Source organism: Caretta caretta, chromosome 4 (genome assembly GCF_965140235.1).
Source record: "Caretta caretta isolate rCarCar2 chromosome 4, rCarCar1.hap1, whole genome shotgun sequence".
Lineage (NCBI taxonomy): Eukaryota > Metazoa > Chordata > Testudines > Cheloniidae > Caretta > Caretta caretta.
The window spans coordinates 68732811-68753926 of record NC_134209.1 but is presented as its reverse complement, the minus strand read 5'-3'; the positions used below and the strand labels follow the sequence as shown (position 1 = coordinate 68753926).

At 41.8% G+C, this 21116-nt stretch overlaps 1 protein-coding gene across 3 annotated transcripts in view; it reads left to right on the top strand.

Moving 5' to 3' along the window:
• The window catches only part of SH3D19 (SH3 domain containing 19), a 129482-nt gene that overhangs the window by 54635 nt on the left and 53731 nt on the right, over nt 1–21116 (top strand). The window contains exons 3-8 of one of the 3 annotated variants that reach the window (XM_048847361.2): nt 1183–1223; nt 13453–13493; nt 14624–14666; nt 17231–17372; nt 17605–17809; nt 18539–19534. In XM_048847361.2, coding sequence (XP_048703318.1) covers nt 13478–13493; nt 14624–14666; nt 17231–17372; nt 17605–17809; nt 18539–19534 — 1402 coding nt within the window. In that variant the 5' untranslated portion in view covers nt 1183–1223; nt 13453–13477. The remainder of the gene's footprint in view (nt 1–1182; nt 1224–13452; nt 13494–14623; nt 14667–17230; nt 17373–17604; nt 17810–18538; nt 19535–21116) is intronic. The other 2 variants (XM_048847360.2, XM_048847359.2) reach the window with 2 other exon arrangements.

Below are 21116 nucleotides of genomic sequence, written 5' to 3'. Positions count from 1 at the left end.
GTAAAAAAATTATCATCCTGCAATGCAAAATTTGTTTTAAAGGTGGTGTGGCTCCTAAAGTATATAAAAGACCTAATATATTCCTTGTACAGTAAGAATATATTGTATCTTCACAGTATTGTCAATCCCAAGCATTAAAAATAGTGTCTGAGGCCCCCCCCAAAATCATGAGATTTTAAAAATAGTAAACATTTAGTACTCTTGATTTTCTTTGTTTTTTTTTCTTTTTTTAAGCAACCATTACAGCTATATATAATTTTTTATAGTGAAAGCTGGGATTTTGACATAATGACATGACTGCAAGAGATGGGGCTTTAAGAAAAACACCAGATAATGTAAATATAATGATAAAATCATGAGAGTTAATGACATTGTTATCAGTATTTCCTTCATGATATGTTTTCTCACTTTTTGGCATGTCCAGAGTGGTGTATTAAAAGGACAATTTAATTGGTTTTGTATATGGAATGTTATTTGACGTGTCACTGTAGATCTGGGTTGAGATCTTCATTCCCACTTCAGTCCTGTGTACTGAGGAGAGATAAAAAGCTCAGTTCCAATCGGACTCTGAGGACATCCATGCAAGCCCAGCATAGGTGGTGTGCTAGGAAGGGGCTTGTGATGGGAGATGCTATGTCTAAGCAGGGCTGCAGTGTGCAGTGATGCAGAGTTTCCAGGCAGTGCTGCAGCTCACAGGTAAGCCCAGGAGGCTGCCATGACTTAGACAGCCCTGGGAGCCTAAGTTATGCATGGACCTTCTCCAGGACCTGGAATAACCCAGGAATAGGTTGGTGCAAAGATGGCTTAAAGCAACCATTGAGTAACTTTCTTCTATTGCCTACCTGAATTTCTACTGTAAAATTTCACGGGATCTAGAATCTTGGTGTAGACTATGCTTCTGCTCCAGTAAGTGGCAGGACCGTATTACCAGTCCTCAGCAGTGGCACATTTACTGTGAAACAAACCGTGCGGTTTCTGTAGCCTAACAGATGCGGACAAACATGAACCTTCTATAAAATAGAAAAGCCCTTTTTATTTTTGTAAAAGACAACCAGACACTGTGCTGTGAGTTTGTGTGTGACAATGTACTTTCCACCTGGTACAGAAGCTCTGCATAATGTGAGCTACTTGTCTTTTTCCCTGTGGACTAGTGATGTACTTAATTTTCTTTCTTTTCTTAAGGCAAGGACCCCTGTCATCGATTAGAGCAGCAATCAAGAGAAGTAAGTCTATTTTTCTTCTACTCTGGGGTATCTTAATTTCAAATTCCTGCATCTTCATTTCCAGCAAGTGGTTACTTTTTATGAGAAGATTAAATGACTAAACAAAGGTAAGTTTATAGAATCATTAATCATCTGACAGACTGTAACAGTTTTGGCTTTGCTTCATTTTAAACCAGGGGTGGGCAAACTTTTTGGCCTGAGAGCCACGTTGGGGAATAGAAATTGTATGGCGGGCCATGAATGCTCACAAAATTGGGGTTGGAGTGCAGGAGGGGATGCGGGCTCTGGGGTGGGGCTGAAGATGAGGCGTTTGGGGTGTAGGAGGGTGCTCTGGGCTGTGACTGAGGGGTTTGGAGGGCAGGAGGGGGATCAGGGCTGGGGCAGGGGTGCAAGAAGGGGTGCAGGCTCTGGGGTGCGGCTGGGGATGAGAGGATTGGGGTGCAGGAGGATGCTCTGGGCTGGGATTGAGGGGTCTGGAGAGCAGGAGGGGGATCAGGGCTGCGGCAGGGGGTTGGGGCTGGGGAGAGGCTCGGGGGTGCAGGCTCTGAGCAGTGCTTACCTCAAGTGGCTCCTTTGCGGAGGCAATGGCATGTCCCTTCTCTGGCTCCTATGCGGAGGCACAGCCAGGCAGCTCTGCACACTGCCCCATCCGCAGGCACCACCCCTGCAGCTCTGATTGGCGTGCATAGGAGCTGGAGTGAGGCTGTGCTGCGGCTTCCGGCAGCTGCATGGTGCAGCTCCCGACCCTGCTCCGCGGCTGGAGTGCTGGGCCCCCAACCCTGCGCCCCGGCCGGAGCGGGGCCAAGCCATGTGGTGCAGCCCCTGACCCAGCGCCCTGGCCGGAGTGCCGGAGCGAGGCCAAGCCGCGTGGTGTGGCTTGTGGGCCGGTTTAAAATGACTAGCAGGCCAGAACTGGCCTGTGGGCCATGTTTGCCCACCCCTGTTTTAGACCATGTCTCCCAGTTGCTGCTGAGTTATTTCTTCTTACAGAACACTAGCATTTCTCTTGTCTGTGCATTTGTGCTGTAAACTGTGTATGATTCTGAAGAATCTGGGTGTTAGTTGCCTACTTTAACTTGGTTGGTTGGTTTGAGCATCTTCTTGCTTTCATTGAAGTCAATGGCAAAACTACATTGACTTTAGTGGGAGCTAGGTTTGGACCCTTGAATGTAGTTTCGTTTTGGGGTAGAGATTTTGTTTTTAAGCTTTGTTTGAAAGTCTAGTCTATGCCTCTCCTAACTTGTCTCTTTATCTTCTCTTTCTGTCCTCTTACCCCACCCATGACATTCTCAGATATTCACTTCAGTTGGAATCATTCAAAATAATGTTTTCATCCCCATGTTTCATGTTTGTCTTTTGCCTACCATAGCTGGCATTTCAGAAAGCTATCTTCTCTTCAGCTACATGTACACTAGTGTATTTTTTTCCTACTAAACTTCTCCACTGTCGCTATCACTGATCCATCTCCCCCCCAATGCTAGCAATCGTGGGATCTCTAGTGTAGACGGGGCATGAGGTGCACGGCAGTATTGTAAGCTTGTGTTGCTAACTGCTCAGAACAAGTCTTCATGATGCTTAAAATGCAGCACCTTTTATACGCTGGTGCTATCATCCTTATTCCCATTTTACAAAAGGGAAATTGAGGAACTGAGAGACTGTGGCTCATTTAAGGTCACACAGGAAGTCTACGGGAGCCAGGAACTGAATCCAGATTGTCCAAGCCTCAGTCCTTTGTTTTAGTTACAAAACCATCCACAAAAGCATTACACAATTATGGAGTTTCACAAATCCTAGACGTATTAAGACAGTTATCCACGGGTAGCATGTATAAAGGGCTTGGGGAGGCTAAGCCTCAAAATAAAAAAGGCTGGCCATGCAGGGGGCAAATGCCGGATGCAGCGTGGGTCACCTCCTACGTTCCTCTCCTGAGCTCTGCCCACTCCGCCCTGAGGCCCCGTCCCCACTCTGCCTCTTCCTCCCACCTGCCTCTGGCGTGGTGCTCTGGCTCTGCTCAGACACAGGCATGTCTCCAGGCTGTCGACAGCGTTGCGCTCTGCCAGGCAGGGATCCCAGAGCAGAATGCCAGTAGGGCGGTGTCAGTGCAGCTGCTTTCACTTCCCTGTGCCCCTCGGTGGTGGGGAACTGAACGAGCTGCGCTGCCCTCCCCGCTACAAGGGGAAGTGGTGGTGGTCGTGGACCTCCTGCCTCCCCCAAGCTCCCCAGGCAGCCATACCCCTGAGCCGCCCTGCCCCCCTGGCTGCAGCACGGGCCTCTCCCCTTCCTCTACCAGGGCCTCACAAGGTGTGAGTGGGAGGAAAGGACAGGACTGAGCCCTGGGGGGCATGGTGGGGCAGCAATGAGCCCTGGGAAGGGGGCAGTAAGGAGCCTGGGTGGAGCTGGAGGGGGAGGGAGGTTTGGGGCAGTAAGGAATGCAGGGAGTGTGGGGGGCAGTCAGGAGGGGAGTAAGAGGGGGCAGTGAGGAACCCAGGGAGAGCAATAAGGAGCAAGGGTGGGGGGCAGTGAGGAGCCCTGCAGCAGAGCATAAGGCCTGGGGCCAGGCAGCGGAGCGAGGGTGGGGCTGGGGGGGAGGCTCAGGGTAAAGAGGCCAAGAAGGGGTGGGGCTTAATGGGGGAGGGGGTCACAATCCAGGTGCTGGTATGCCCCCCCCCCCCACTTCTAGGGAGCTTCTGGCACACCATAGCCACACCAAATGTGCCACCTATGGCAATTACATGTATAATTTCTCTCAATGAGAAATCAAGCAAATACAATACGAATAATAAGTAATGATAATATAGTACTAGTATATGATCAGGTGTGTTAAAATATTCAGAGAGACCTATCCCATGATTAAAAAGGGGTGAAACAGCCATTATATATTTATGTAGACAGAATATATAAAAACATAGGTTTCAGAGGAACAAAGCCCGTTGCCAATTGTGCCCACATATCTATTCAGGGGACACCATCACAGGGCCTAATAACATCAGCCACACTATCAGAGGCTCGTTCACCTGCACATCCACCAATGTGATATATGCCATCATGTGCCAGCAATGCCCCTCTGCCATGTACATTGGTCAAACTGGACAGTCTCTACGTAAAAGAATAAATGGACACAAATCAGATGTCAAGAATTATAACATTCATAAACCAGTCGGAGAACACTTCAATCTCTCTGGTCACGCAATCACAGACATGAAGGTCGCTATCTTAAAACAAAAAAACTTCAAATCCAGACTCCAGCGAGAAACTGCTGAATTGGAATTCATTTGCAAATTGGATACTATTAATTTAGGCTTAAATAGAGACTGGGAGTGGCTAAGTCATTATGCAAGGTAGCCTGTTTCTTCTTGTTTTTTCCTACCCCCCCCCCCCCCCAGATGTTCTAGTTTAACTTGGATTTAAACTTGGAGAGTGGTCAGTTTAGATGAGCTATTACCAGCAGGAGAGTGAGTTTGTGTGTGTATGGGGGTGGGGGGGATGTGAGAAAACCTTGATCTATGCAGGAAATAGCCCTACTTGATTATGTAAAGAGTTGTCACTTTGGATGGGCTAGCACCAGCAGGAGAGTGAATTTGTGTGGGGGGTGGAGGGTGAGAAAACCTGGATTTGTGCTGGAAATGGCCCACCTGTTGATCACTTTAGATAAGCTATTACCAGCAGGACAGTGGGGTGGGAGGAGGTATTGTTTCATATTCTCTGTGTGTATATAAAGTCTGCTGCAGTTTCCACGGTAAACATCTGATGAAGTGAGCTGTAGCTCACGAAAGCTCATGCTCAAATAAATTGGTTAGTCTCTAAGGTGCCACAAGTACTCCTTTTCTTTTTATAAAAACATAGTCACCTGGATGTCAACAATCGTAGTTATCGATAGGCCTGAATGAAAACTCTAGCTCTGACTGCTCCCCAATTCACTCTTAACATTAATTTCAAGAATGTACAGTATCTACCGTAACAATATTTCTTTAAAAAGAAAAGGAGTACTTGTGGCACCTTAGAGACCTCTTTCTTTTTCTGAATCTCAGCATCTGTGGTCTCATTCGCTTCCATTTGCAAGGCCTCATGACAGGTGTCAGCAAAGTTTACAATCTTAGGACAGTGATTGAAATGGATTGAAAGAGGGATTTATCTCTCTCCTTCTCTCTCTGCTTTTAGCAGAGGAGTGGGGCAGTCCTATTTCTCTCCTGCTATCCCTGACTGTAGCCCTAGCTGGGGAGATAAAAACATATAATTTCAAATGGCTAGGTAGCTCAGCAGAATCCCTTCTTCCTGAGATTGATTTCCTTAGTAAAGTTAGGATGTCATGAAATAGAGGACAGAGAGAAATAGTAGTAAGGGGTACAACCCACAATTCCTTCCTCTCCATTACTACTTTTCCTAGCCTTAATAATTGTTCTACCAGCCATGGCTCTATGTATTGTATGCTCAGCACAATGGGGCCCTTATTATGGTTGAGGCCTCCAGACACTATTATAATACAAACAAAAATAATAATAGAGCACATGGACTATTCAGAGAAATTAAAAATAAACGTGTGATTACCTGAACCGTAAAGCAACATAGGCTAATGAACAGCCAGCCCAATATGTCCTCCAGTTTAAACAAAACAGCTGTCTGAAAATAAGACTTATGTCAGACAAGGAAAAACCCAGACAGACTGGTGAAAGTTTGTAATAATGAGATGGAGGAGAGTGGGGTTCAGGCCTTGGGCAAGGATGGGAAAGTGTACAGGTATAGCAGCGGCTGGCGCTGGAAGATGTTTTATGGCTCATTCCACTGATGTCATTCTCTAGGCAAGAATGTGGCTAGAGGTAAGAGAAGCAGTCGTAACTTGTATTGTGGACAGCAGGTTTTATAGCTCATCTTTATTAATATCCTTTCGTGGGTGGGGTGAGGAAGCTGAGTGATTGGCAGCAGCTGCTGGTGGAATGTCCCTGTCTGGACAGGCCCTCCCACAATAGTAGGGCTGTAGCTAAATGAGCCAGAAGCTAACAGTTGCCCTTTTCTTTGTGACAGCAGATGTACAGTTTGTGTTTTAAGCTTTGGCAACTTAGTTTATCTCCTGGAGTAATGTCTGCCATGAAAATTTCTTCACGCTGATTATCTGCAAGCAGTACTTTCTGATTGTATTCCTTTTAGCATTCCTGGTACACTTCAAGGTTTGCCGTCTATACTTCTGCATTAATCTGACTAGCTGGTAGCTAGAAGTGCCTAAGATTTCACTGTCTTTCTTTCACAGATGCACTATTACATTCCAACCGCAATTAACTGAAACACTAGATTTGACCAAAAGTTGGTTATGCTCCCTGGGGCTGTATTAACTGTCTGACTGAAGCATGCCTCCCACTTGGAGTTTCAGTCCTGCAGAGCAGCTATATTCCACATGACAGAGGCTCCTAAACTCTGCATGAGTGAAGTTTAGGAGTTTATTGAGGTGCTAGCTTCAGCACTCCTGGTTTTAAAGAGCTTCATAACAACAAAGCTCCCAGTTATCTGAATCTCTTGTTTTATGAAAATTATCCAGTAAGACCTTTGTGAAATCAGTTTCTCTGTCTGTTTTTCATTTGCTTTTCAACTTAGCTTTCCCATAATAAGCACTTCTTATGGACACACAACCTTCTCTCTCTCTCTCTTTCACACACACACACACACACACTCTCACTCTCTCTCTCTCTCTACAGTGATGGGGGCCATATAAGTACCTAGACAGATATACAGTGACAAGAATAATTTCTTAGAAATGCCAATGTATTGCATTTTATACTGGGCTGAGAACAAGAATGTCTGACTCGTGGTGTGAAAGCACTATGAGAATCTGCAGTTAGAATGATTAGTACATATCCTTGCTGTTTAAAACAATTAGCATTATTTTAAAATTCATCATACTCACATTGGCTAAGGTTATTGAAAGATTTAATAGACAGAACTCATTTTCTGAAGCTATAATTGCTAGGACTAAAATTGACTAAAAAGAGTCTGAGCTGCACAGTTTAGACCTGGACTTCCCCCAAAGTTTGGGGATGTTCGTGTCTGAGGTTTTGGCTTCTCTAATTAAAAATGAAATTAGTTACAATTATAATTATAAATTATCATTAAAATTAGAAATTAGAAATTATAAAAATAGTGGAATCTGCCACTATAAAAAACAAATCAGTGTTTCATATTGGTTTTTTTAATGAAATAAAAAAAAATGGCCAAAACTGCAATTTCCTGGGAATTGAAAAATATGATTATGATATTTATATTACAGTGGTGTTTGAATAAGACTTTGTATCTCATAGGGATACGGTCAGGCCGGGCATGTATGGCCTGCTACTGGTTCCACGTAACCCAGTACAACCTTCTGCAGGTCAAGTGACTAAACCGGGAATCCCACTTTTCACTGATTGGTGGGAGTAATGCCAGATCTTTGTTGGAATGAAAAACAATATCCACAAGAATAACACCATCTGGTGCTACCACCTTGCAGCTAGCTTTTGGTTTTATGAAGGCTAGGAGAGGAAACCCTACACCCAGTCCACTGTAGAGAAAATATCTGGTGATTGGCATTGCAACTCAGCTTCTTCATGTAGCTCCTGCAGCTGTGCTTGCTTCCAGATATGTTGATCACCAAGCCTTTGTGTCCAGTCGGTACCACCAAGAGGGGGACTTTTTGTCCTAGGGCGAGTATCTGCTTCTTTATTTTCGCTGCATAGGCATATGTGACAATGTTCTAGGTATAATGATCATACTCTTCAAACTTGCTTGTTGGAATGTGAGGACAATGTGCCCTGGTATGTTAAATGACCTGGAGGAGGTCAGTGATCCAAGAAGGTCTGCTATCATCGATGAAGAGCTGGAGAAGGTTGACACTCTCTCTCTGAAACTAGACTAGCTGACACAAGTTCTCTATGCAAGATGCATTACACGCTCTTCTGGCATAGAAAAAGCAAAGCAGAGTGCTCTGGTCATGGGGTGGTATTTGGAGTCAAAAACTCATTAGCATCCATGTCAAATCTCCCATTGCAACATCAGAATGAATGATATCACTAAGATTATCTGTGACAGGTGTTTTTTGCCAATATCATCAATGTATGTGCCCCAACACTTTCCTCCATTTCTAAAGAGAAGGATTTGTTCTGTAAGTACCTTGATAGCATCATCAGAAAGCTACCATCAGGCAAGGGACTATCTGTTGGGATACTTCAATCTTAGAGTTGGCTCAGATCATGAGATGTGGCTGCTAGGTTCTTGCCACCATGGAGTGGAAAAAATTAATTACAAATGGTGTAGTTCTGTACCGACTGAGGAGCATGCATTACCAACACTTACTTTCAATGCAGTCATCATCGAAAGGTCTTGTTGAGACACTCCAGATCTGGACACTAACACCAACTGGATTTAATGGTTAGTTATAGAAAACACTTGCAGGATGTTCTCCATACTCGCAGTGTTGGATCATGTTAAAGAAGTTCTGTATTAAAATCACAAATGAGTTTGATTCCCCATACTTTAAATTCCAGGGTATTACTAATTAAGAGGTCTCTTGGTTTTGGTACTGTTTCTCTCCCTCTGTGTGAAACTTGCAAGCTGCTAATTGCGTTAGTACGTTCTAAGACAAAGTCTGTTCTCAAAGCAATTCTTTGTAATAACAACTACTCACACAGAGAGAGACTCAAAGCAATACTCTGTAACAACAGAAACAGCACCCAGAGACTCCCCGCCCTTTTGTTGTATTAACAATTGTGATTAAAATAGAGATAGAGGATGTATGTGGATGGATGCTTGGTGTGGATAATAACTGAATGATCAGGGAGGTGCCAGCCTAAGAATCCAGTGTCCATCGACTGAAGAAGGCATCAAGTGGAAATAACCAGAGGACCCCCGGAGGGCAGACTGGAATCCACCCAACAGCCTCAAGAGTGGGAGAACCAAAGAACAAGATAACATCTAGCAGCACGGAGCCGTCAGGAATGTGCTATCTGCTGATTGATTCAGCAACAGCATGATGAAGCAATTCCCATAGACTGGCATAAGAAGAAACTCCTATAAAAATGGACTCTAGAAAGTGAGAACTTTGGGGGTCCGATTCTGCAAACCAACTTCCAGGAGCATCAGATGAGCATCTGACAAGGCCCTGCTCCCTCCTCATGTCCAGGTCACCTGGCCAGTGGCTTGACATGAGCAACTCTAAGGCTGGTAACTATGATAACAACCTTGCAGAACCTGTGTGTGTGTGTTTGTATGAATGAATGTATGAATAAATATGAGATTGAATGGAATGTTATAGCTATAACTAACTGCTTACTATGATTCTTTCTGTATTCACAATAAATGTGGTATTTTGCCTTTTCCTCTTTAATAAGATCCTGCTGGTTTTTATTTTATTGGTATAACAGCAGTTTTCATAGTGCAGACTGTGACGCAGACCATGCACACGTATGCTGCAAAGTCGGGCTTTCACTAGAGAAATTCCATCTTACTAAACAAAGCCATTGCACAAAATTAACATCAGAGACCAAGGAAGGTGTCTCCAATTCACTATGAATCTCAGAGAAACTGTCTTTGATTGTCCCTCCCTAAATGCTGATGGAGTATTGAGCGCATTCTGGATGAATATCGTAGCTTTTGGTAAAAAGACAGCACAAGATAAGGACTGGTTTGCAGCATAATTTGAAGAAATGCTCCTAGTCACTGAAATAAAATGCACAGCATACCTCTCCCACAACATGAATTCCTCCTCTTTAACGTCAGAGTGGCCAAGAGTGCATTGCAATGAAAAGCAAGGCAATGTATTCTGCCATACTGGCTCGATTTGTGTGAGAAGATAGATCACCATTCTCAAAGGATGTTTGTACAAGGTATGTATGATGGAATCAAGAAAGCAATTGGTCCTTTAGCTTCTGGTCGTATAGAAGACTTCTCCTTTCAAATCTCTTAATAGAGATACCGTAACTGACAGAAGCAATTAGATTAAATGCTAGGTAGAAAATGGGATCACAAACTTTATTCTCGTGAAACTACTGTTTCAAAAGCAGTGCTAAATTTGTTCCCCAGGCTTATGATTATTGAAGAGCTTGATACAGAACAGCGGTGGCCAAACTTACTGACCCTCTGAGCCGCGTACAATAATCTTCAGAAGTTTGAGCTGCAAGACACGCACAACCTGCCCCGTGGGGCAGTGCCTGCTGGGGCGCAGGGCTAAGGTCTGGAGATCCCCCTCCCCACAGGGCAGAAGCCTCTAGCCCCACCACCCCGCCACAGGGCAGAAACCCCCAGCTCTTCCCCCCACCAAGTCTATTAGGTGGAGAATGGGAGATGAGGTGTGGCTCATGAGCTGCAGTTTGGCCATCTCTGATATAGAACTATCTATAAATGAGCTTTAAAAGGGCAATAACCCCTCTAGTATCAGGAAAGGCCACAGGAAAAGATGCAATACCAGCTGAAGTAATGGATTCACCAAGGGATTCATGGATTCACAGCTGAAGTAATGGATTCACCAAGGGAAGGTCATGCCTGACTAATCTAATCGCCTTTTATGATGAGATTACTGGTTCTGTGGATGAAGGGAAAGCAGTGGATGTATTGTTTCTTGACTTTAGCAAAGCTTTTGACACGGTCTCCCACAGTATTCTTGTCAGTAAGTTAAGGAAGTATGGGCTGGATGAATGCATTACAAGGTGGGTAGAAAGCTGGCTAGATTGTCGGGCTCAACGGGTAGTGATCAATGGCTCCATATCTAGTTGGCAGCCGGTATCAAGTGGAGTACCCCAAGGGTCGGTCCTGGGGCCGGTTTTGTTCAATATCTTCATAAATGATCTGGAGGATGGTGTGGATTGCACTCTCAGCAAATTTGCGGATGATACTAAACTGGGAGGAGTGGTAGATACGCTGGAGGGGAGGGATAGGATACAGAAAGACCTAGACAAATTGGAGGATTGGGCCAAAAGAAATCTGATGAGGTTCAATAAGGATAAGTGCAGGGTCCTGCACTTAGGACGGAAGAACCCAATGCACAGCTACAGACTAGGGACCGAATGGCTAGGCAGCAGTTCTGCGGAAAAGGACCTAGGGGTGACAGTGGACGAGAAGCTGGATATGAGTCAGCAGTGTGCCCTTGTTGCCAAGAAGGCCAATGGCATTTTGGGATGTATAAGTAGGGGCATAGCGAGCAGATCGAGGGACGTGATCGTCCCCCTCTATTCGACATTGGTGAGGCCTCATCTGGAGTACTGTGTCCAGTTTTGGGCCCCACACTTCAAGAAGGATGTGGATAAATTGGAGAGAGTCCAGCGAAGGGCAACAAAAATGATTAGGGGACTGGAACACATGAGTTATGAGGAGAGGCTGAGGGAGCTGGGATTGTTTAGCCTGCAGAAGAGAAGAATGAGGGGGGATTTGACAGCTGCTTTCAACTACCTGAAAGGGGGTTCCAAAGAGGATGGCTCTAGACTGTTCTCAATTGTAGCAGATGACAGAACGAGGAGCAATGGTCTCAAGTTGCAGTGGGGGAGGTTTAGATTGGATATTAGGAAAAACTTTTTCACTAAGAGGGTGGTGAAACACTGGAATGCGTTACCTAGGGAGGTGGTAGAATCTCCTTCCTTAGAGGTTTTTAAGGTCAGGCTTGACAAAGCCCTGGCTGGGATGATTTAACTGGGAATTGGTCCTGCTTTGAGCAGGGGGTTGGACTAGATGATCTTCTGGGGTCCCTTCCAACCCTGATATTCTATGATTCTATGAAGTACTGACACAAAGAGGACAGGATGTGCTTAAATATCTGCACAATGTCTTGCTTCCTTAAGGCGAGAGGGAGGGAAGGAAGGAGGTGTACTGCAAGACATGAAGGATGCCAACATCATAACATTGTATAAAAATAAAGGAGACCTGAAGGTTTGTAACCACTACAGAGGAATCACTCTCCTTTGCATTGCTGGCAAGACATTTGCATGGGTCATTCTCAGACTGCAAGTTCTTGTTGAACATATATATCCAGAGAGTCAGTGTGGCTTCCATGCAAGATAGCAACTATTGACATGATCTTTGTACTATGGCAACTGCAAGAGAAGCATTAAAAATAAGGAAAATCTTTCTACATGACCTTAGATTTTACTATGGCTTTCAACCTGCTCAGCAGAAAGAGTCCTTTTCAGTTGCTTGAGATAACTGCTCCTCCTTAATTTTATTTGATAGTTTCATGAAGGCTACAGTCCCATACCATGTCGATCAGCCCAACAGCATTGTAATCTGCAGCAGTGTCAAACAAGGATGTGTTTTGGCACCAACAATCTTTGGTATATTTTTTGCTCTGCTGATTCATCAAAATTTCTCATCTAGCACCGAGGGTAGACATCTGCATGCAAGATCAGATGGAAAACTCTTTGACATTGCTTGTTTAAAAGCAAAATTAGAACTTTTTTGCCAATAGCTCAGGGCTTGTTTCACTCCAGAAACTTTGCAATAGTTTTGTGTTACCTTGTGATAAATTTGGTCTAACCATTAGTCTAAAGAAGACATTGATTATGGCACAATCCTGAGCATGCTGCTGTATAGTGACCTGGACCATCTATAGAAGGCACGAAAGAAGGCTTAACACTTTCCACACCTGCTGTCTAGTTTGATTTCAAATACAAGTCCCTGATACTAAAGTATTTGAGAAAGCAAAATTGCCAAGTCTAATATTTATTCACTATTCTTAAATAAAGACATTTTTGTTGGTTTGGTATTCTATATTGGATGGATGATAGACACATTGCAAAAGACCTCCTGTATGGAGAACTTAGGAGTTGGGTCAAACCATCAGTGTACAAACCTTATATCCCATCTGTTTATAAAGTAAATAAAACAAGAGTTTATATCAAAACAGACACCAATTAATATATACCTAAAAAGAGCATTCAAACTGTCACTTTTCCCATTTGAAATCAACAGTACAGAGGTCCTTTCTTTCTCAGTTTTCCTGTTCACAATTAAGATGACATTGCCAGGCAATAAGTAAACTCCTATTAAATTCACTGCGAGAATAGAAATTAAAAAGTCAATTAAATTGCTTTTGATTTTTTAAAATAAATTTTATTTTGAACTATGAGGTTTTTTTTTAAAAAAACCCTGAAATCTGCACTATTCTTGTGTGACTAACAACACAAATCCAATTAATCTTGTCTATTGTCATATAGGAACCTTGGATTGTTCTTTTTCTTCCTCACACCCTCTTTTTCTACTTTAACCCCTTCTTTTTTTCCTCTAGTACTCATGAATAGTGCACATCAAAAATGCCCCGTGGAAGAGGTATGTCTGTGAAAATACTATGCTGTTCTTTTTCAAGCGGTGCTTTGCTGATTTCAGCTATCAATCTATGATGGCATAATAATGGTGCAATTGTCAGCTTTTTTCACAATAAACTTTACTTCTCCCCAAATCACATTTGCTATGCAAAGATTCAGCTAAGAGTTAATTTTTTTTTTTTTTTGTTATTTAACCACATTTTAAAAAGTTAGTGTGGCCTTTAAAAAAAAAAAATTGAATGTAAATATGACAAATACAGGATTAGAGAGTTGAGGATTTAATGAGCTTGTTAAAATCGAAAATGCAGTGGATATAAAAAATAAATGTTGATAACTATTAGCCCAGAAATGGTCTCATTATTTGTGTGAATTAAATGCCTGAGTATTTAAACTCTGATAAATGGACATTGGATTAATTTTTTAATAAGCGATGCTAAGTAAATTTCTCCTGCACACAATTCTATTAAATATGTACCCAGTAGATTGAAATAGTTTTTCAGGTAAATATCTTTTGTACTGGATTAGATTTAAAAAAAAATTATTAAACCAAAACCAAAAGTTTGAACTAAAAAACATGTAAGTTTTTTGCACAATGTCTAGGAAACAAATTGTCAAAAGATGAGGTTAAGGTTTATTACTCTGTTCTTCATTCATGGAGTGGTGAAAAACAAAAAGGCACAGAAGTATGTGTTAGGATGTGGTAGTCTTGCTTTGATTAATTTTCTTGCTTTTGTTCTTTTCTTTCACAGCTTTCATGTGATTTTAAGCATAATGATATGTATTTAATATTCTGGTAACAGTTTTGGATTTTTTCCTTCTTTTCTCTGCAAGTTGTCTGACCCACACAACTTGCCTTCGGGGGTTCTTGAGCTCCTGTATATATGTAAATATGTATATTCTGTGTCAATCTCAAAGTATTGCTAAAGAATAGCTTTTAAAATTTTTCTCTTGTGTTAAATACAAATAATTTTTATTTAGATATGGCCATTCTTAGAAATCTGTAGTTTATAATCAAATGCTATGTACAGTCAGTTACATTTATGATAGCTTGCTGAGAATTTTAGTATTATTATCTTTATTTTGTTGCTGTACAAGTCCAGATTAACTTTGTTTTTCTTTCTTTTACTTTAATAGCTTCTCGGGCTTCTTCTCATACCGAACAGCAGAGAGAGAGAAGGTATAACATGGTCTTTTATATTTCAACCACGTCATCCTAATAGTTGGCTTTAGCGTTCATTTTATCTGATCGTGTCAGGATCCTACTTTTGTCCTTTTCTTCTGTTTTTTTTTTTTTTCCTTTCTGATTTTTCTGTGTGAAAACAGTAATGACTGGAACCAAATAAATTTAAATACATTTTAAAAATAATGAGATTTGAAGAAGATGAATTTTTTTGGTCTGAAATGTTAATAAAAACTTATGGCCTCCATTTCTAGGTGATCGTTTCAGGTTGAAAATACAAACTTAAATACACACACACCCCTACAGCTTCTCAGAAAGGGAGCCCCAATTAACCTGTCATAACCTCTGGGTGCTGATATTCTATGCCTTCCTATCCTTTTTTAAAAGTATCCTTTAAACATATAATTGTGCATTTTCTGATGGCAAACTGACAGAAGAAGCTACCATAGCAAATGGTCCATGTAGCCAGATACCCAGCATTCTGCAATGGCCAAGAAAGACATACAACTCATTAATACAGCAAAACGTTCAGCAAGCTTTTCATTCTATGAACAGCTTCACAATAGAGATGTTCTGGATCCTGCCCCCTCCCAACACTGTTTGGGTCTCAAAATATTTTATTATGTGGAATATCTTGAAAGGTTCAACAGAGCACAGCTGTGCAATACTGAATATTGGGGGATACGGAATACATACTTTACTCTTGTAGGCAATTGATTTATACTCGGAAGCATTATCATTATTTATGCTGTGGTAGCATTTAGAGTTTGGAATCAGGGATTGGGGCCCCATTGTGCTAAGCATTGTTCACAAATATAACAAAAGGACAGTCTCTGCCCCACAGAGTTTGAGGTTTGATTACCCTTGCTTTAACACTGGTGGGAGATTTTCCTAAAATTCTCCATGTAGACAATCCTTTAGGTATCAAAGAACCAAACCAGGTAAGGCTTTCTAAATCAGCACATTAAATTCCCCCCACCTTCTCCCACTTGTTAGTAGGAAGCCAGCGCAGTGTGGTAACATTTAGTGTTATTATTAATGATGTTGAGAACTGTCCACTGCCAACCAGATATTCTGAAAAGTGAATAAACTGTTTATTAAATGTATTTAGGAGGGGCAGCATAAGTGATCCTAGAATCACATGTGAACAACGGCATACACAAAAATAGAGAAAACGGCAGTAATTTGATCCATGTCCATAAATTTGAACAAATTAATTGGTTGGAAACTTTAACCTCTTTTCCTCATGATTTCCTCAGATTTGGTCTTCGCTCCAAATTACTTGTAATCTTTGTGAATTTTAAAACTGTGGGATTCAATATGAACAATTCTCCATGAATATTCAATATTCTGTATTCAAACTAAGTATAGTTGTAATTGGTCAGATATATCACATAGTGGTGTTTTTGTTCTCTGATTAGATTAGTACACAAAAACTCCCAGCATGAAAACTCACTTGTGTAGCTTTCAATTGGCTTTCTGTGAGTATTCATGTTCGTTAAAACTCAGTCTTGTAAATAATCATAGGAAATGAATACAAATAGCACGGCTGAAGTAAATTCATTAAAAAAATTAGCCTAAATATTCACAAAAAGTTTGTTGCAGTTTCAGCATGTTCTACCTGTTTGTTGCAGTTTCAACATGTTCATGCAGTTCAACATGTAATGTGCCACAAAATAAAATAAAAAAATCAATAAATATGAATTAAAAAATCGTGACACGAATGTTGCGATTTGTTTTCTCGCTGGGCTGAACAGGTGAAAAAGTACACATTTAGCCCAATCCTTGCACTATCTGGGCTAAGACATTGTAATTTAAAAAAAAAATCTTAAATTTGTTTTGTTGCCTTGCATTATTTCTAAACAGTAGTTAATAATAATCCTTTGCATTGATTAGTGCCTTTCATCAGAAGATTCCCAAACCACTTTATAGCATTTTACTTATGGGAAAATTGAAACACAAAGACCCCTTCTAGTGAAGTACTTACGCACATGCAGGGCCGGCTCCAGGCACCAACATTCCAAGCAGGTGCTTCGGGCAGCACTGTGGAAGGGGCAGCAGTCCATGTGCCGTCAGGGTGGTGTCTCGTCTTTCCGCGGCAGCGGCAATTCGGCGGCAGCCTCTTTCCTCAGGCTGCTGCAGCGGAAATTCGGCGGCAGCTTTAGTCGGCAGGCTACCGTGGCGGCAATTTGGCGGCAGCTTCTGTCTTCAGACGTCTTGCTTCGGGGCAGCAAAAATGGTAAAGCCGGCCCTGAGCACATGCCTAACTTGAAGTACATGAATAGTCCTGCTGTAGTCAATAGAGTTTCTCTTTTGCTTAGAGGTAGGCATGTACTTAAGTGCTCTGCTGAATGGGGACCCTGAGTGCTTGCTTGACTGGGGCCAGAAAGGTTAAGTGACTCTATGAAATCATACAAGGCATCTTTGCAAAGTCAGGAATAGAACTGGAACTACTAGAAAAGCATATTATTTTAGTGTTTATTTAAATCATTATTGTAAAACTTGCTAGTCAGTCATTCTTTCCCTCTCCTGCACATCACCGTTTTTATGTTTCTTTGCAGACGTCCTGAGATTACAATAGTTGCTGCTGAGCCTCTCAGACCATCCTCCTGGTTTCCAGGTGGAAATGTCACTCCACAGGGATTAGGATTCCCTTCTCCTTCCCAGGCTAACTGGAGGACAAATGAGCTTGTTCCAGCTGAGGTGAGTAGATAATGGACATATTTACCTTACATGTGTAATTCATGTTAATTTTAAAGTGCAAAGAGGAACAATAACAGCACCAGAACTCATTGTCCTCTTAAAAGAGAACTACTCTGGGGTTTTTTGTATTTTTGTTGTACATGTCAGTGTAGCATTTCTGAATTCATGTAGGGTTTTTTTTTTAATTTTCACATATGGAGACATTAAAATTTTTACCTTTTTTATTTTGTAGCTTCCACCATCTTATGAGCAGGTGATAAAAGAAATTAACCAAGTGCAAGTCAATACAACAAATAACAATAATGCTGCTGCTGCTTCTAGATGCACTGCTACGTCTGCAACACAGACTGACTTTCCAGAGGAAATAATCAGCCATTTGCCAAGAAGTAATGTAAAAAACAACCTACCTACTCTCTGTGAATCTGAAATTGTTCCAGGTAAATGATCTATGGACTTCATATTATCAAAGATTTTACAGATTGTGTTCTGGGTATGCATTTAAAAATCAATTTAATCCTGTCTACATCCAATAAAAGTATTTCATTTATGTACTAGGTGCTGCTATGAATTACTGCATTTGCTTCTTACCTCTGATGACCTGATATTCCATTCTGGTCTGGGTCAAAAGTAAAGATGTATTGTTCTTTAATATCACCCTAGGCTATAATGTATTTTTCCATTCTAGCTCCACTGGCAATCCTTTTGGGCCAGAGAATCTGAAAAAAATGAATGGAAAAGCAGGGAGGTTGTAGGTCAGGACTGAGATGTCCGCAAAGCTGGTTGGAGAAGCTGCTGTACTATTCCTTGTTCTAGACAGTGCTGGGAAACCCTCAATGTCATGAAACATTTAAAAAATATTTTTTTTCTTTATTTGATGGATCTTTGAGTATGTTAAAATGAAAGTGCTGCAAGCCAGCAAAGTAATTTTGGACCTATTACTTGTAAATTCTATGCATTTGTGCGAAGATCAATTCCTTTCTGGAGTGTAATGTATTTTTGCCCCCTTGAAAAAGGGAGAATGACAAATGTAATGCAAGAAACCGTGAGTTCTAAGTGGAAATAGTTGGTGGATATTCAGTCAGAATGGTTAGAGAGACCAAATGACGAAGTAAATTTGTGTTTAAAATGTGTCAGAATACAATTTGAAAGCTTCTCTTTTCTGTCAGCAGTGCAAAGTCCTCTCAGACCTCCCAGGCCTCTCTTAAATAGCAATCCTCCAGAAAATGAGGCTCCCTTAGTTGTCTCTGAAGCGTCTGAAGAATGGAAGTGCCAAGAAAATCCCAGTAATGTGACGGGTCCACTGCCAAAACCAAGATCAAAAGGCAATCTCAGACCTGTGGTCAGAGATAGTCAAATCAAATCACAAGACAATCGGGAAGAAGTGAGACAGCCTCGAGCTGAAAGGGAGCCATCTCCAAGTCCGCCAGTGTCCCTCTTCGATAATAGCTTATTGGACAATCACATGGTGATGAACAGTATGAATACAGAAAAAAGCCAAAATAGCATTGGTTCAAGGATCAAAGCTTTTGAATCCCAAGCAAATTCTGATATCTCAGGATTATCAAAGAAACCAGAAATTGCTCCACGGTCGTTTGTCCCAAGACCAACTGTTTCTGCAAAGAAGCCAATAGTAGCTCCAAAACCAGAGCTAGGGGCCAGGAGAGCTTCGGGAGAGTCGGGTTCATGGACAGAAGACACACAAAAAGCTGCATCCAGGAAATGGCATCCTCAACCTCAAGAAGCCGGGAGCAATGTCATAACCAAACCTGAATTGCCAAAGAAACCAAAACCTGTCCTTGTAAAAAGTACTAGTAATAATTTGCTTGATGCAAGGAATGGGTCAGCTTCAGAGAACAATGATAAACACAAGAAATTTCCAATTCCTGCTCCAAGGCCACTCGTTCCCAAAAAGTCTCTTTCTGTAGAAAGTCCTGCCCCACATTCAACCTTACTAAAACCAGTCATCGCTGCTCCCAGTCTCTCGGTAGCTGCCCAAGCACCAGCTTTCAAGTCCCTGAGAGAGTCATCAGCTCCAACGAATCTCTCAACATGTACTTTGCAAAGTCAACCAGTTGGGGAAGGAGATCTCATCAGTTTTGATGATGACGTTTTGCCCCCTAGTTCAGTTAGTGCAGTTCAAGAATGTACCAGTTCTGAAGCAGGTAAGAACAAGTGTAAGGAGATAAATTGCAAACATGGTTAGAAATTTGCATGCACATGATATTGTGTATATCTACAGTGGTATTGGTATATGTGTATGTAAAATTGTATGCTTGTCATTGTATTAAGCTTCATGTGAAATTACATGGACTCAGAGAGCAATATGATTGACCAATAAGGTTCCCAGGCTGTGTAATTCTGAGAACATGCCAGCTGGATTTATAACTTAATAGCTAAAATAGTACACAATAAGCTCAAAACTATACTCCAGATGCCACCTCCAGAATGCATCATGATCCCTTCTCAGGCGCTGGTGACATCTTGCCTTATGCTATCTAATCTATCTAGTACTAGTATCTGAGCACCTGTGGTTCATAGCATCTAGCTCCTGGGTAGTGCAGTAGTATATGTATAGATATTTATTCCCCATTATGTCAGTGAGAGAAGCAGCAGTGTCCATTGTGTTTTGGGAAATCATGACCCAGCATACTAAAACACCATGCACCATGAATGGAGGAAATGAGTGCCATTATCATAGAATAATCGAATTGTAAGACTGGAAGGGACCGTGAGAAGTCATCTAGTCCAGGCCCCTGCACTCATGGCAGGAATAAGTATTATCTAGACCATCCCTGACTGGTGTTTGTCTAACCTGCTCTTAAAAATCTCCAATGATGGAGATTCCACAACCTCCCTAGGCAATTTATTCCAATGTTTAACCACCCTGACAGTTAGGAAGTTTTTCCTAATGTCCAACCTAAACCACCCTTTCTGCAAGTTTAGCCCATTGCTTCTTATCCTATCCTCAGAGGTTAACGAGAACAATTTTTCTTCCTCCTCCATGTAACAACCTTTTATGCACTTGAAAACTGTTACCAGGTTCCCTCTCAGTCTTCTCTTCTCAGACTAAACAAACCCAATTTTTTTTAATCTACTCTCACAGGTCATGTTTTCTGGACCTTTAATTTTGTTGCTCTTTTCTGGACTTTCTCCAGTTTGTCTATATCTTTCCTGAAATGTGTCTCCCAGAACTGGACACAATACTCGAGTTGAGGCCTAATCAGCGTGGAGTAGAGCAGAAGAATTACTTCTTGGTTCTTGCTTACAACACTCCTGCTCATACATCCCAGAATGATGTTTGCTTTTTTTGCAACAGCATTACACTGTTGACTCATATTTAGCTTGTGATCCACTGTGACTCCAGATCCCTTTCCGCAGTACTCCTTTCTAGGCAGTCATTTCCCATTTTGTACATATGCAATTAATTGTTCCTTCTTAAGTGGAATACTTTGTATTTGTCCTTATCGAATTTCATCATTTCAGATCATTTTGAATTTTAATCCTACCTCCAAAACACTTGCAACCCCTCCCAGGTTGGTATCATCTGCAAACTTTATAAGTGTATTCTCTGTGCCATTATCTAAATCACTGATGAAGATATTGAACAGAACAAGACCCAGAACTGATCCCTGCAGGACCCCACTTGATATTGCCTTCCAGCTTGACTGTGAGCCACTGATAACTATTCTCTGGGAACAGTTTTCCAATCGATTATGCACCCACCTTATAGTAGCTCCATCTAGG